Source organism: Cynocephalus volans, chromosome 1 (assembly GCF_027409185.1).
Source record: "Cynocephalus volans isolate mCynVol1 chromosome 1, mCynVol1.pri, whole genome shotgun sequence".
Classification (NCBI taxonomy): Eukaryota; Metazoa; Chordata; class Mammalia; order Dermoptera; family Cynocephalidae; genus Cynocephalus; species Cynocephalus volans.
In genome coordinates, this window is record NC_084460.1 from 84,317,151 (window position 1) to 84,332,130 (window position 14,980).

The 14,980-nt window shown below is 40.5% G+C and overlaps 1 protein-coding gene across 4 annotated transcripts in view; it reads left to right on the forward strand.

Moving 5' to 3' along the window:
- The first annotated feature begins 10,167 nt into the window (after positions 1–10,167).
- MLF1 (myeloid leukemia factor 1) overlaps positions 10,168–14,980 on the forward strand; it is a 33,200-nt gene continuing 28,387 nt past the window's right edge. The window contains exon 1 of one of the 4 annotated variants that reach the window (XM_063098334.1): positions 10,168–10,372. In XM_063098334.1, coding sequence (XP_062954404.1) covers positions 10,326–10,372 — 47 coding nt within the window. In that variant the 5' untranslated portion in view covers positions 10,168–10,325. The remainder of the gene's footprint in view (positions 10,373–14,980) is intronic. The other 3 variants (XM_063098340.1, XM_063098325.1, XM_063098330.1) reach the window with 3 other exon arrangements.

Sequence of the window (14,980 nt, forward strand, 5' to 3'; positions counted from 1 at the left end):
TTCCCAAAGGAAATCACTGTAGATCTCATTATTTCAGGAATAACCTACCTTAGGACTTTAATTAAAAATAATATTTATTCAAAATAAATGAGTGCTGGCAGGTTTCTGCAGAATCCATAATCTTGGTTATGCTAAATCTTCTTATATTAAGGCAGACATCATTAATCTCATTTGAGATGCCCTCCAGTCTGACAGCCCTTACAGCACGGGAGCAATTTCTTGCAGAAGGCTTTTTATCTTCACAAAAGAGTTATAACTCATGCAGATACCTAATGTAAAAAGTCTGGGCAATTAGAAGACATCATTCTGAGACCTGCTCTTGCACTTTATCACGTTAGCAAGCATCTCATAATGAGTTTGTTCTCAAAAGGAAGCCAATATCTCAACTGTACCATCAAATTAACCGTGGTTATTATATTATTTTACTTATTCCTACCAATCTTTGTTCTAGAAAAGTATCAGGTGTTGCATCAAAATTCATAGAATATGATCAGATAAAAGAGAAATTTCAATAATTCAATGGAGAAAATGGGAAAAAGGAGAGAATGAGAGCAGAAAAATGTAAGAAATTAGAAGCGATCAAGGTTAAAAGGTTAATATCCAACATGGATACTGTAAAGTTCTGTAAAGTCATGTACTATCAAGTTTGCCAGTTGCTGGTTAGGTCATATTTCAAGTCTTATACAGTGATTAACTCTGAGAATTTTGTTTTATGCCTTTTCTGATTATTTTTGTATAAGTTATTAATAGATACATGTACTGGGCTAAATAGTGCCCTCCCCTCCCCCCCAAGTGCATGTCCACATATAACCTGTGAATGTGACATTTTTGCAAATAAGGTTTTTGAAAATGTCATCAAGTTAAGATGAGGTCACACTGGATTCCAGTGACTGGTGTCCTTAAAAGGAGAGGAAGATTTGGATTCAGACACACACAGGGGAGAAAGCCATGTGACGACAGAGGCCGAGATTGGAGTGATGTAGGGACAAGCCAAGGAACACTGAGGGTTGTCGGCAACCACCAGAAGCTAGGAAGGGGCGAGGAAGGATTCTTTGCTCGAGCCTTCAGAGGGAGCACGTCCGGCAGCAGCTTGATTTCAGACTTTTAACCTTCAGAACTGTGAGAGAATAAATTTTTGTTGCTTTAAGCCACCCAGGTTGTGGTACTCTGCTACGGCAGCCCCAAGAAACTAATAAAATGCTTAAACATTTTTCCCATAAGAACCTGGAGTACATACTCAGTATAAATATAAAGGTTTGAAGGGGAAAAAATAAGGTAAAAGAAATAATTTCCTAAAAATGTTGCCTGGTAAGCTATTTGTCTAACACCTATGACTCTACTAGACTTGCTGGCCAGAGACAAAACAAGTAACAATATTAAGAGACAAAATTAAGAGAAAATATTAAGAGAAAAAAATCTTGGAAGCAGCCAATGACAGTTTAACAGATTGTTTTTATATGGATATATGGGCTTTTGATATTGTATGACATGCATTTTTACAGTCTAATTTTGCCAAAGCTGGACGGGGAGGATAGTGTTCAATAAATAAAAAATTAAAAGGCAAGCATTTTAGAGCAGGAGCCAAGATGACTTCAATCCACTTTAAGACTGACTAAAGAGGATTAGAAAGGTAATGTTATACCCAGAACCTGATAAACTCGTGCTAAACATTTGCAGCCCAGATGAAAAATTCGTTTGTTATCTAAATATCATGCAGAAATGAAACTACTGCCTCATGGCTCTGAAATTTTAAAATATGAACTTTGGGCGATGTGGTTGGTGACCAGTGTCCACTCACAAAGGCCTGCTGCTGGGAGTCAGGGCGCTGCTTGGTCTCGCAACAAGAAAGCGGCCCTGAACACCGTTTGGGGCTACATTCTGAAGGCCGGGTGTGGCCGCTGCTGGCTTCATGTGTTTCTTTCACGCTGTCAGTAGCCAGATCACAGCCCGCGGGCCAGATTCAGCTACAGGCTTGTTTTGTTTGGCTTGCTCCAGGTATTTTGTTTTTCATTAATCGCTAACTTTAAAAAATTAGGAGATTTCATATACAATTCCATTTTACCAGTGGGCATGAATTTCTGCAGGGCAGTCATCCGGAGCCAAGTGGCAGTGCTCCCTCTGCTGGAGGCAAGCCCCTGCCGTGCCGAGCGTCACCTCTCCCGGGGTGGTCCGGGGCTTGCCGCACCTGATGAGAACGGGGCTCTCTGGCCGGCGTGTGGCCTTGAGCAAGTGGTTTCTCTTCTCCGATCGTCACTTCCTCTAATGTAAGATGGGCGTAACAATAGCGTTTATCTCATTAGATTGGGGGATTATAGTTACAATTTGTGAAGCACTTAGAGCAGTGCCAGGCACACAGGAGAAACTCAATAAAATGTTTCTATGTTGTTATTTTGATTATTATTAATTTTTATTCTCGTTATCATCTTATCTAGCATTTCCCTTACTTTGATTACTCGCCTTGTCCCTATTGGCGTTTGCGTTTTTGACTCCGGCTCTAGGTAAAGCCCTGCGCTCAACTGGAGGTAAAGGAGACAGCTGATCTATGTGGTAGGCGGCGCGGCCCGCGGAGGTTACCCCCAGGACACTGGTTAGGAGCCCAGATTCTACAGTCAGCCTCGGTTCCAATCCCAACTCTGCTGTTTTCTAGCAGTACGGCCTTAGGCAAATTATTTAACTCTCCAAAGCCTAATGTTTACTTCTGTAAAATGGTAACGGAATTGTTGTGAATCAATGCACCCAGCACATAGTAGGTGTTAGCTTTTATCATTAAGAAGACACAGCAGACCACAGCATTCTCCTGCCCACCAACAACCTCAGGCCTGGCCACCTGGCTTTCTCTCAGCAGTAGTGGGAGGCTGTGTCCCAAAGGGGTTGTTTCTGAGTCTGAGGGAGATATGAATTGGGAGGCAACCAGGCATAGCTTGCAGCCATTCCTTCTTACCTTTATCTTGTTACCCCAAAATGTATACCATGAACAGCATTAAAACGTACACGGCCTGGTGATGACTATTGTGTCCTTTTCAGCTTCTTGAAATTAAAAACAGTTTTTCCAAGACAGAGACAAATTATTCCTACCATTTCAAACAGTAAAGGCATCTAAGCATATGATAAAGGGATGAAGGCATGCCAGGTCTTTAATATTTTCCAAAATAATTCTCTTGTCCCCTGGACAGACTTCAATTGATCGCCTTGGCAGTGAGACATTCACCCACAGCTTGAACTCTCTCCAAATCTTATCAAGGATTTAAAAATAACTTTTAAAATAATGCTTTAGACAGCCACATTAAACCGTTCCTGAAAACAGATGACCTCAACTGTGTTTTCTGAAGAATGCTTTCTACTATTCAACTTTGTTTTAGCCTCCGTAATTCTAAAGTTTTTCATTTTTTAAAAGAAGCAACAAAGTGTTTCTTCTCTACACAAAAGGCAGTAGCAAATATCAAAGTGTTGATTGAATAGCAAAATCCTTCTTATGAAATTATGTCTGTAGAAGAGTTCAGAATCTCTATGACAATAAAGATTCAAGAATAGCTGAACATTAAGTTGATTTTTAAGACTGATCAAGAAATGCACAAGCATGGTCATAGCAACCTTATTTTTAAAAACAAATAAAAAAAGGAACAACCAAAAATCCTTCAACAGTAGATGGGTAAATTACTTGTAAATTCATACTCTAGAATACTACACAGCAATGAAAAAGAATAAACTACTGCACATACAACACTATGGATGAATTTTGAAGACATTATATTAAGTGAAAGCTATAAATTCTGAAAACTGCTTGGTTACCCTTGAGGGATGTAGACTGAGAAACAACATGAGGGGATTTTCTGTGATATTGGAAATGCTTCATATCTTCAACTGGGTAGTTTTTATGTATGTTTACACTTGCACTTAAAAGTAGAAGACTTTACCATGTTTAAATTATACCTCAATTAAAAGTAAATTTCAAAAATTAATCAGGCTTTAGACTTTGATGCATCAACTACACATGGCTCCATCATGGGCTCTGTGGGAAGTTTGAGCTTTGTCACTAAAAAAAAATTAGTATAACATATTCATGTTTTGCGTTGCCATTCAAATTCCTTGTCTTTGGAGTAATAGCCTTTGTTTTATTCATTGAATAATATTTTCATTGTGGTGACTGTTTTTCACAAAAATTCAAAAACCTCTTTGTGTACTTACACTGAACAATCTGCCAAAGTTTGGACAGTCTTGACAGCTTCACGTTTATGTAATTCCACACCATCAAGTTCTTTTTCATGATCATGGGAGCTGGCTATGGGTGCAGTGAGAAGAAAATGACCTTTGACATGGTGAGATATGGATCAGAACCCCTATTCTACCAATCACCTGCTGGAGGACACTTCTGGCTGGACCATGTCAGCTAGAAATTACCTCACTTCTCTGTATCTCTGTGTTCTCATCTGCAAAATGGAAATGATGCCTCCTTCATAGGATTATTGAGAAAATTAGTTGGGATAAAGTTTGTAAAACTCTTGGTAGATTTTTTTTTTAATGGAAACTATTACCCAATGAAAGTGAACACTTATCTAAATCATTTTTTTAAAAGATTATGACACGTGCTCCTAAGTGTCCAAGCCTGAAAGATTTACCTCAAAGAAATGTGGGAAAAGCCAAAACTTTTGTCTATATTTATTAAGAACAGTATAATCTTTGGCTCAGCCCTGACCCTACAGCAGGTCCTGACTTCCTCTCCAGCTTTTCCTAGCATCCTCAACCTCTCTGGCCACTCACTACTGGAACAGAACACTCCTCTGCTTCTCTCCTAGGAACTTCCTGTCTACCACGTGAGTGCTAGGACCCATCTCCAGGGCCTGCAGCCTCAGCTTCTGCCCATGAGCCTGCCGATAGCATCTTTCCACAAATGCACACCTCTTGATACTAACCTCCCAGAGAGAGATATTTACTTGATGTTTTTCAAAATAAAAATCACTCAGTTGTAATTGCTGCAAGATAAATTCTCAGCAATGAGTATACATGTCCTCAGAGAAAACAAGATGTAAAAGTAAATAGGACTGTAAAAGTCTGCTGCTCGTTCATAGTTTTGTCCTCTCCTGGACCTCACCTGCAATAGCAGGCACCAAAAAGAATAATTTAGTATTTAAAAAATCATATTTGTGAAATCACATTTTCTTTGACTTTTTACTTTACTGGAGGAAAAATGTGTTCTGAAGAGTGTGTTTCTCAAAGGAAGAGATACGTTATGGGCATTTGAGGCAAGACAGTTTTTCATTGTGCCAGACTGTACCACACACAGTCTGAGATGTTCAGTGTCCTTGGACTTACCCAGTGAGGGGGATACAGTTGCCTTCAGGGATGCAGCATGGATGGCAACCAACTACACCTTGTCATTGTCTCTCTGGGAGGGAGAAGGAGGTCACTCCCATTGGAATAGGAGCCCAGAATATAAATTCAGTTGCAGAAAAATAGAATTACTTTTCTTGCACGTGAGTTTGTGGATGGAGGTTGGCACTCATTAACTCCTGTCTCATGGAAAGAATTCAGGACTAGGAGTCGGCCTCCCATGAATGAGGGTACAACACCCAAGGGAGCACCAGTCATATCGTACACATTGTAGACTCATATGTTTATTAAGCCAAGTTTTCCCATTAATAGAAATCTCTTGAGAGAGGCACCTTTTCCTAATGCGAGCAAAGATGCCATATGGACTAGAGGCTGCCCTGGCAGGGAGTGTGAAGACCTTGGGACCTATGCTTTCATTAGATGAATCACTTAATCGCTATGCACCATATCCCCATCTTTCAAAAGTGTGTAAAGCAAACCTGTTAGAGGACTGGTAAGACAGGTGGCTGAAAAGAAAATAAACACTAAAAGTAAGATAAACACTAAAAAGAAAAAAAAATCCTATGTTTTAGAGAAAATAAATGCATGATATAACTTCCAGTTTTTAAAATTTTTGAAAAAAAGAAAGATCATGGGGTTAAGACAGAGGTCCCCAAACTATCTTAGTTCATAAGCCCTTAATGCCTCGGTCATTTTTTTACTTTACCCTGTAGATCTAAAGAAATACTGAATAGATCTGTTTATCACATAGTAAGGTCCAAACAACTTAAGTATTTCTGTCTCAAAAACTCAGTAACTTAAAAAAAAATGCATATAGATTGAAAGAAACAAATTTTCATATCATTCTTAAATAATCACACTTACTGATGAATGTGTGCCAGGCTAGTACAGCACAACTTCTCAAACCTGGGATCCAAATTGCATGCTGCCACCAGCGTTTCCTGTTCCATGTCAAGTTTTGAGGTACTTCCTTTCCATTGAAGCGACTTTCAAAAATCTAGCTTTCCAATGATGTGACATCATCTAAAGCAATGTAGTGCAATCTTATATTGAAATATGTGAACTACCCCAAGCTAGTATGTTGTGCAATGTCCAACAGATGTTAAGTTTCTCTGTGTTTCCCTCAAAATTTGTCCCATGACCCCTTGTGAGTTTGCTGTGGCATCTCACTCCCAGAATACCTCTGTGCACTATTTACGACAAAGGGATCAGAACAATGAAACATTAGACACCTTGAAATCAACTGTGGTAAAGGTGTTTATAATGGCCCGTGGCTCCGGAGAGATATAATTAAGTGAAAATTCCAGTACTCAAGAGCCTGTTTATTTCCTCTTGAGCACTTGAGATAATGTCTTCAGAAACATTTTGAAAATTCTAAGGTGTTGTAACGACAGTATTTGTAGAATCAGCTGGTGAAAGAGCTGTCTGCTACAACATAAGCTCCTAGAGGACAGGGAGTTTTCTATCTTCAAATGCCTGGAATAGTTCCTCAGATATACTAGCTCCGTAATAAATATGTGAGGAATTAATGGATGAAAGAAACATGAACTCATTGTCGTTTAGAACCCTTGGTATTTTTAAGAGTCGTAGAGTTGGCTCGGGTTTCACGCATTTCTCTGGATGTCCTTGACTTGGTCAGTGTCCTTCCAAATGAAACATAAGCTTAATATGGTTAGAAATCATACAAGGGGTCTTCAAAAAGTACATGGAAAGATTCGTATTTTCTCTTAGTACTATGTTCTGCAAACTTTTTGAAGTACCCTCGTATTCTCACCACCATCTTACTTTGCCTTTCTGTAAAAAGAGTAAATGAACCACTTACTGAGCACATGTGTGTGGCAGGTAGTTTTACATACACAAGATAATACGAATCTTTCCATGTATTTTTGAAGACCCCTTGTATGAGAAAATGTAGGTAAAGCACTTAGTGCGGGCCGGCCCGTGGCTCACTGGGGAGAGTGCGGCGCTGGATGGGTTCAGATCCTATATAGGGATGGCCCGTTCGCTCAGTGGCTGAGTGTGGTGCTGACAACACCAAGCCAAGGGTTAAGATCCCCTTACCAGTCATCTTTTTTTTTTTTAAAAAAAAGCACGTGGTGCAATGCTTGGAACATAAGAAGTATAAGTGAGAACTATTATCATAATAGGTCATTTTCACCTAACTTGGCTCATCTCAATCCTTTCTCTGAAGGTGAGTGTCAAGGCTGATGACTAGAACAGTACATTATATGCCCCAGGCACACGCTACCTCTGCAGTGGCCTGAGTGCTCTTCCGCTAGATGTCCACTCTCTTCCTGTACGTCTTTGCTCAGACTCACCCCCTCAGTGAGGCCTACACGGTATTCCTCATTCATAATTGCATATCTCCTTCTAATATACTACTTTCTGTGTCATTTAGTTGCAGTGTCCTCACGAGAACATAAACTCCAGGAGGGAACAGATTTTTGTCTGTTTTGTTCACTGATGCCTGAGAGTGTAGATTGGTGACCAACACCGGGTAGGCACGCAATAAATATTTGTCAAATTAAACTGACTTGATTTGAATATGTTCCCACTGAATTTTCTATCTCTTAGTCTGAGTTCATTTAGTTTGTCAGCATGATTTTGACCAATGATTACCTGCTTCCATCCTGCATCTATAAGTGTGACCCATCACCCACATACGATGCAACCAGCAATCATGTAGGAAAGCTTCAGGCACCCCGCCCAGTTCAATTAGAAGCTATGTGAACCTTGGCAATTTAATAGCTTCTCTGTGTCTCCGTTGCATCACCTATACATGGGGATTAAAACCATCTCTTCTCCATAAAACTGTTGTGAGAATTCAATGAGGTAATGCTCATGAAGTGCCCAGAACACATCCAATAAATATTACCTATTTTGATTATATTTACAGCCCAGTCCAGGACCCTTTCCTGCTCTGCATCTCAATTGCTTCCCTGCTCTGCTACTCGTCCTCTCCCCAAACCACCCCTTCTTTTATTTCCCACCCTTAAACTGATGTCAAGGTCCCTCTTCAACTCTAACTCTCCTCTTTTTTTTTTTTTTTTTTAAGCATTTACCTTTTGCCATTTACCATTAGGCAAACTAATGTCAGAAATTCCAGTTAACTACCAGACTAACTTGTGTCTCAAATAAGGTTTCATGTTTTAACAATATGAGTCTAAGGAAAATTCCCCTGGGAACAAGAGGAAAAAAATTTCTCACAAGTTATTTGGCTTTAATTCACAATTATGTTAATACTATCATTTATCATATAATTCACTCCATTTCAAGTTTTGCTTTATTTTGTTTTTTAAGGAGTTGCCTCCTTAACTTCTGGTGCTTATATTATTTTAAAGACAAAATAATTTCAAGTCTTATAAAGCAATTTTTTGCCTTGAAATTAATTTAGAAATTCCCTAATATACATATGCTCTCTGAGCTTCATTCCAAAGCCAGAGGAAAAGAAAATATCCCATTCCCTGCCAGGGCTGTGCCATCTTATCTTGAGCTGGGAAGTCTGCCCTTCCTCATGCCACTCAGGGAAAGGAGGCTGCCAGGGAACTTGGCTAAAGGTGGGGGGTAAAACATCCAAAGGATTAAATTTCCGGCTCCCAAAATAACCCTTGAGTACTCCTGCCACCTCCAAATCAGGCTTGCATGCTTCTTCACTCTGGCAGAGTGCCATCTCTCTGGCCTGATCCTGGGGGGCCTTGATGAGCCATAGATGCCCCTCCATCTCCACAGGACAGCCCCCTAAAGAGGCTGGGGAGCCCACTAAATTGAGGTGGACATGCTAAGATGCATTTTCTCTCTTCTTACACCCTATCATTCTTCTCCTTTAATCTCCTCTCTTTCTCATCTCCTTCTCCACCTGTCTCTAGGCTCCTGGAAGGCCCCACCATAGTGTTTTCAAATGCTCGGTAATTTGAGTACTAATGTTAATAATATTCCCCCTCACCCACCACATCCAAATGCCACGTGTACTATTTCTTTAAGTCAACTCACTTTTTCATTTAAAATTTTAAAGTCTAGCTATTAATGTATATAGCACTGCTTTAAATTTAAAACAGTTTTCTTGCCATAAATAGACGACTCCCTTAAAAATATGAAAACCAAAATACATAGTAATAAAATTTTAGTTGGATATGGCTGCTTGCTGCAGGCCTCTTGCCTGAATCCTGCTGTTAGGTTAAGAAATGCTGGAGAGGTGTTAAAGAGCTCAAAGCGAGACTTGATCCTTGAATAGAGACATGGAAAGAGAACTGAAGAGAGCAACTTTCTCATTTATTTATTTTTTTTCAATGTCATGTCTACGTATCATTTAAGCGTTTCCCACTTTGGGAAATACCGCTTTGAGTTTTAAATTCACAAAAGGAAAATGTTTGTTGAAATCTAATAGGCTTCATCCCATTTCCTTCAAGAACTGAGTACATTATTTGCTAACTGCACTCAAAAACTTTTTCACATTTTTTCTCCTTACTTGTGCACAGCTTTTGACCAACTACCAGAGTATGTTTCGGATACAGCACTCGTTCCTATGGATCAAAAATGTGGCCTCTGAATGGGACTTTAGACGTCACCTATTCCAAATCTTGACACATCTCCATTTTCCCAAAAAGAGATTTGGGGTTCGAGGCCGAAGGCGATTTGCCCAAGGTCACAGAGTGGTCTAATGTTTCGGTTTCTGTAGCCCAGAGCACAAGCTATCTCTACCTCAAGAGGCTCGGTGAAAAGTTGCCTGGCCGGCCTAAGGCCAAACTTCTCACCGCCACTGTGTTGTCCGCGGTTGCCATGGGAGCGGCTCATTGTTCCCGCCTCGTCTGGTGACGTCACTGGACCAGTGACCAATAGGAAAGCAGCTCGGCGTCACGCCCCGCCTTTCCAGGGCGGCACTACCTTGGCGGTTGGGAGAAGGGTCGCGGGTGCGGGGGAGGCCGGCTCGGGTCGAGGCTGCGGCGAGTTACACCGTTTCCGATCTGTCAGCGTCGGCCGCCGCCCGAGACGGAGCCAGAATGTTCAGGATGCCGGGCAGCAGCTTTGAGGATGATCCTTTCTTCTCGTGAGTGTCGCGGCCAGGATCCCGCGGTTGCGCGGGAATTCAGGGATCTTGAGGGGAGCTATGCTAAGGGAAAAGAACGAGTTTTAGAGCGCGAGAGGGAATAAGGGGGTCTACGGGACGCGGTTTGAGGGAGAGGAGAACTTGGGGGCATGGGGGAGAACGGAGAGGAGGATCTGAGGCCGTGAGGGTTTGAGGCCGAGGGAGGTGGGTCTGGGGGCGTGAGGAGGGGAGAGGAAGATCAGGGGCGTGAGGAGAGGAGGGTCTGGGGACGTGAGGGTTTGAGGCCGAGGGAGGTGGGTCTGGGGGCGTGAGGAGGGCGTGAGGAGGGGAGAGGAAGATCTAGGGGCGTGAGGAGAGGAGGGTCTGGGGACGTGAGGGTTTGAGGCCGAGGGAGGTGGGTCTGGGGGCGTGAGGAGGGGAGAGGAGGATCTAGGGGCGTGAGGAGAGGAGAGGAGGGTCTGGGGACGTGAGGAGGGTCTGGGGACGTGAGGAGGGTCTGGGGACGTGAGGAGGGTCTGGGGACGTGAGGGTTTGAGGCTGAGGGAGGTGGTCTGGGGGCGTGAGGTTTGAGGCTGAGGGAGGTGGTCTGGGGGCGTGAGGTTTGAGGCTGAGGGAGGTGGGTCTGGGGGCGTGAGGTTTGAGGCTGAGGGAGGTGGTCTGGGGGCGTGAGGTTTGAGGCTGAGGGAGGTGGGTCTGGGGGCGTGGGGAGGGTCTGGGGGCGTGAGGAGGGGAGAGGTCCGAAAGGCTCCCTTACACACAGCCTGGGTGCTGGCTGCTCTCAACTTGGCCCGACTTCGGGTGCCCCTTGGTGGCTTCCTGCGTTTGGAGTCCGCCATCTCAGTTGCAGGGGCTTGCAGGTGACCTTAACTGCCATCTAGGTGAAACTTCTGGTTCAGGTTATGCTCCGGGACCCTTTCCACGCCCGTTTTAATTCCAACTCGGGGTGGGGGATGGAAATTCCTTGAAAATGGAAACGTTTTTAAAGCAGCATGTTTCATGTGAGGGAAGGATGTGTCTGTGGAGGGCTGTGCTTCTGTCACGTGGAAGTGGTTGGAAGTTGCCGTGTGCCCTGTTTGTTTTCTTCGCTTGCTTTGTTATGAAGCTCGCCTTGTTTGGAAAGGGACTCCACTTTCGTTCAAAAGTACAAATAGGGCAGGAAAGCAGAGAAGGAGTATATTTAACACCCCAGGCCATCAAGTGCAATTACCCTGTGAAGGGTTCCAAGTGAAATAATGTGATGCCCTAGAAGAAGGCATCCAGAAAGTTTCACTGTGATCTAAGTTTTCTGTTTGTTTTTTTAAAGTTAATTCTTTCTTTGACTGTTATAAAAACGTAGTAACGTAATCTACTCGTACCCCTAAGACAGGAAGCTTTGTGATACTTTCTTTTGCCCAAGTGTTTTGCCAGTTTGGATTTTGATTTGGTGTCCTAATTTATTTTGATCCCTTAAGTTCTGTATCTATGCCAGTTGGGGACCATTTTTTAAAAAGGTTAAAATGTTGACAGTTCACTGCACAGATTTTGTTAATGTTTTTAAAGAAAAATGTTATTTTTAAAGGATTAAAATTTAAGATTAAAATTAAAAATTTTAAAGAAAAATGATATATTGCTTTAAATGTGTTATTACTAATGTAAAACCAACTAACATAAAACTAATAATTGAAAAGAAACGAACAATATAAAAAATGAAATGATTAATATAGAAAAAAATCAAATGATTAACATTTTTCCTTAAAGGTTGTTCGTTGTAATTAAGTGGTATTGGACTCAGGCAAATTTATTAGGCTGTTTTAGTTAACTTGTTTAGGATCTGTTGTGATGTTTATGGTCAATGTTATTTTAACAAGTTTAAAATATTGTATTATTATGATTTTCTCTTTTAAAAAGCCTGTGAAAGTAGGGACTAAATATATCCATAGATGAGTTGAGCTGCTGAAGTGCTTCTTATGTAAATATGACATCAGTACAATGGGTAACAGTTAAAAAGAGTACGATAGACAATTTTTGAGTTGTTTCATATCCTTAATTATACCAAAAGGAGCAATCACTATCTTCTTTAAAACCTCTAGCAGAAGTGTAATTTAAACTCTTGGGTGACTCTCTGAGCAAAGGCAATGAACCCAGGAGTCAGGTTCAGAAATAGTAACAGACCATAAATAGCAGGCATACATCAAAGAACACTCTAACTCTGTACTTAGGAAGAAGAGGAACCAATAGTTATACATCAGTCGGTTTTCAGTCATCACTATCTCTGTACCCTTCTTCAAACGCAGGCAGCCATATCATAAAAACTTAAGATAAAATGATGATAATTAACTTTATAAAAGTGATTCATACTTATAATTTATTTTCTCTACAATTAATTACACATAGAATAAACATACTTTTTTTTTCTTTTTTTTTTTTTTAAAGATGACTGGTAAGGGGATCTTAACCCCTGACTTGGTGTTGTCAGCACCACACTCTCCCAAGTGAGCTAACCGGCCATCCCTATATAGGGATCCGAACCCGCAGCCTTGGTGTTATCAGCACCACACTCTCCCAAGTGAGCCACAGTCCAGCCATAGAATAAACATGCTTTTGAGGGTAAGGGAGGAAAGAGTTTATATTTATTTCAGGTAATCTGTCATATGACCCATCCCTTTTATCTAAACCCCAAACAAAATGAGTATCCATTATGTAATATAAGTCAAACATAAGAAATTCATAAAGGTGAAAATTTTCTTATTAAATCATCCACTGACCTTTGGAACAAGGAAGGGAAGTGGAATACATAGCCCATGCCCACCATCTTTTATATAAATATTGTCCCTGTTGCCAACATTGTGCCTGGTCATTGGGTTCCCTAGTGGCTAGTTTAGTATAGGAAGTATTTAATAAATATTGTTTAATGATCCTCTAGTGTCCTTTATGCTGTCTCTTGTAGTTAATATGGTATTTAGTTGATTGCTGAAAGTAATGATTATTTGCATGCAACAAATGCCATTGTTGATGTTGGCATTTTCTAATTAGGAAACCATTTTCTAAATAATCCATTAGTCCACAATGAAGGATAGTCACGTAAGTACTCTGCTAATTTACTGATTATTCAAAAGTGGACAGACAAAAAATATATACTTCTTGGATATATAATGGTCAGCTTGTTAAACGATTAACATTGGAGTAAAAAAAATAATTAAAATCTGTACTTTCTTTTTTTTTTTTTTGTCTTTTTTGTGACCGGTAAGGGGATTGCAACCCTTGGCTTGGTGTCGTCTGCACCACACTCAGCCAGTGAGTGCACCGGCCATCCCTATATAGGATCCGAACCCGTGGCAGGAGCGCTGCTGCGTAGCTTGAGAATGCTCAGCTAAAATTTATGTTAGGACCCACAGTATCTACTGTGATTTTTAGCATGTACTGTAATTATTCTCAGAAATATTTTAATATAAAAGTTTCTTATAAGTGAACTTTGCAGATTTCAAGGTCATATTTGATAGAATGAGGCACTATGAATCTTGAATTGGAGGAAATTCTCAGACTATTCCTTTGGGGCATTCTTTGGTTCTTTAGGTAAAAACCATTGAGTTAGGAGCCAAAGAGCCCAACATGACTATGGAGTAGTTGCTGAGTCAAGGAATGCCATTTGATAGCCTCTGTTCATGCAATAATGCCTAGTACTGTCAGTAAATATTATAAATATCTAGGAAAAAGGAGGGAAGTACTTATAAGATGGCAGAGGGCATAGTCATTCTTATAACTCTCTTGATATCAAGGGCTTCTGCCACACCAACATTTTAAATTGTGCTTCTAGGCAATGGGAAAATAGAATTGCCTTATGGAAATGTGATTCATCAAGTATTTCTTGTGTTTCTACTATATGTAGGCCCAACACTGTGGACTCTGATAAATTTGTAGAATCATGGCCCCTGCCCTCAAGATTTTTTTTTTGAGTGTTATATGCTTTATTTCTAGTATCAAAACTTGAATGACCTGTGTATTTTCCTTATGGACCAGCCTACTTCATTGAATCTAAGGAATATTTCTTTAGGATCAAGAGAGCCATAACAATCTGCTGGCCAAGCTTTTGCCAATACTATGTATAGTGGAAGGGAGGAATTTCCATTGATGAATGGTACTGTCATGTCAATTATCTAAGAACCTTATGTAATAAAGTAATATCTTTTACTTGGAAGCACAAATATCCATATTCTCATACAGACCAAAGAAAATTGTAACTTGGGGAACATATGTGTATATATATATATATATTTTTTTTTTTTTGAGTCTTAAAAACAGGAACTTACCTGAAACATTACGAGCCCTTAAAAGAAAAACCAAAAAATTTTGTGTTGAAATTATTCCCAGAATCAAACTAAGGGGTAAGACAAAAAAAAAAAAAAAAAAACCCAAAACACTTTTGCGGTAGGAGGGGGCAACAATTTATTTTTCCTATCATGTGATAAACTCTGAAGGTAAATAATATGGAATTTAAAAAGTACATTTGAGGTCAAATTTTATTCCGTTTGGTTGTGGTTTGTGTCAGCAATCTTGAAAGAGGTAGTATGGTCATCATAATAGTGAATATAGTAAATTTTTACTGACAAAAATGCATTCTCACAGAAAATC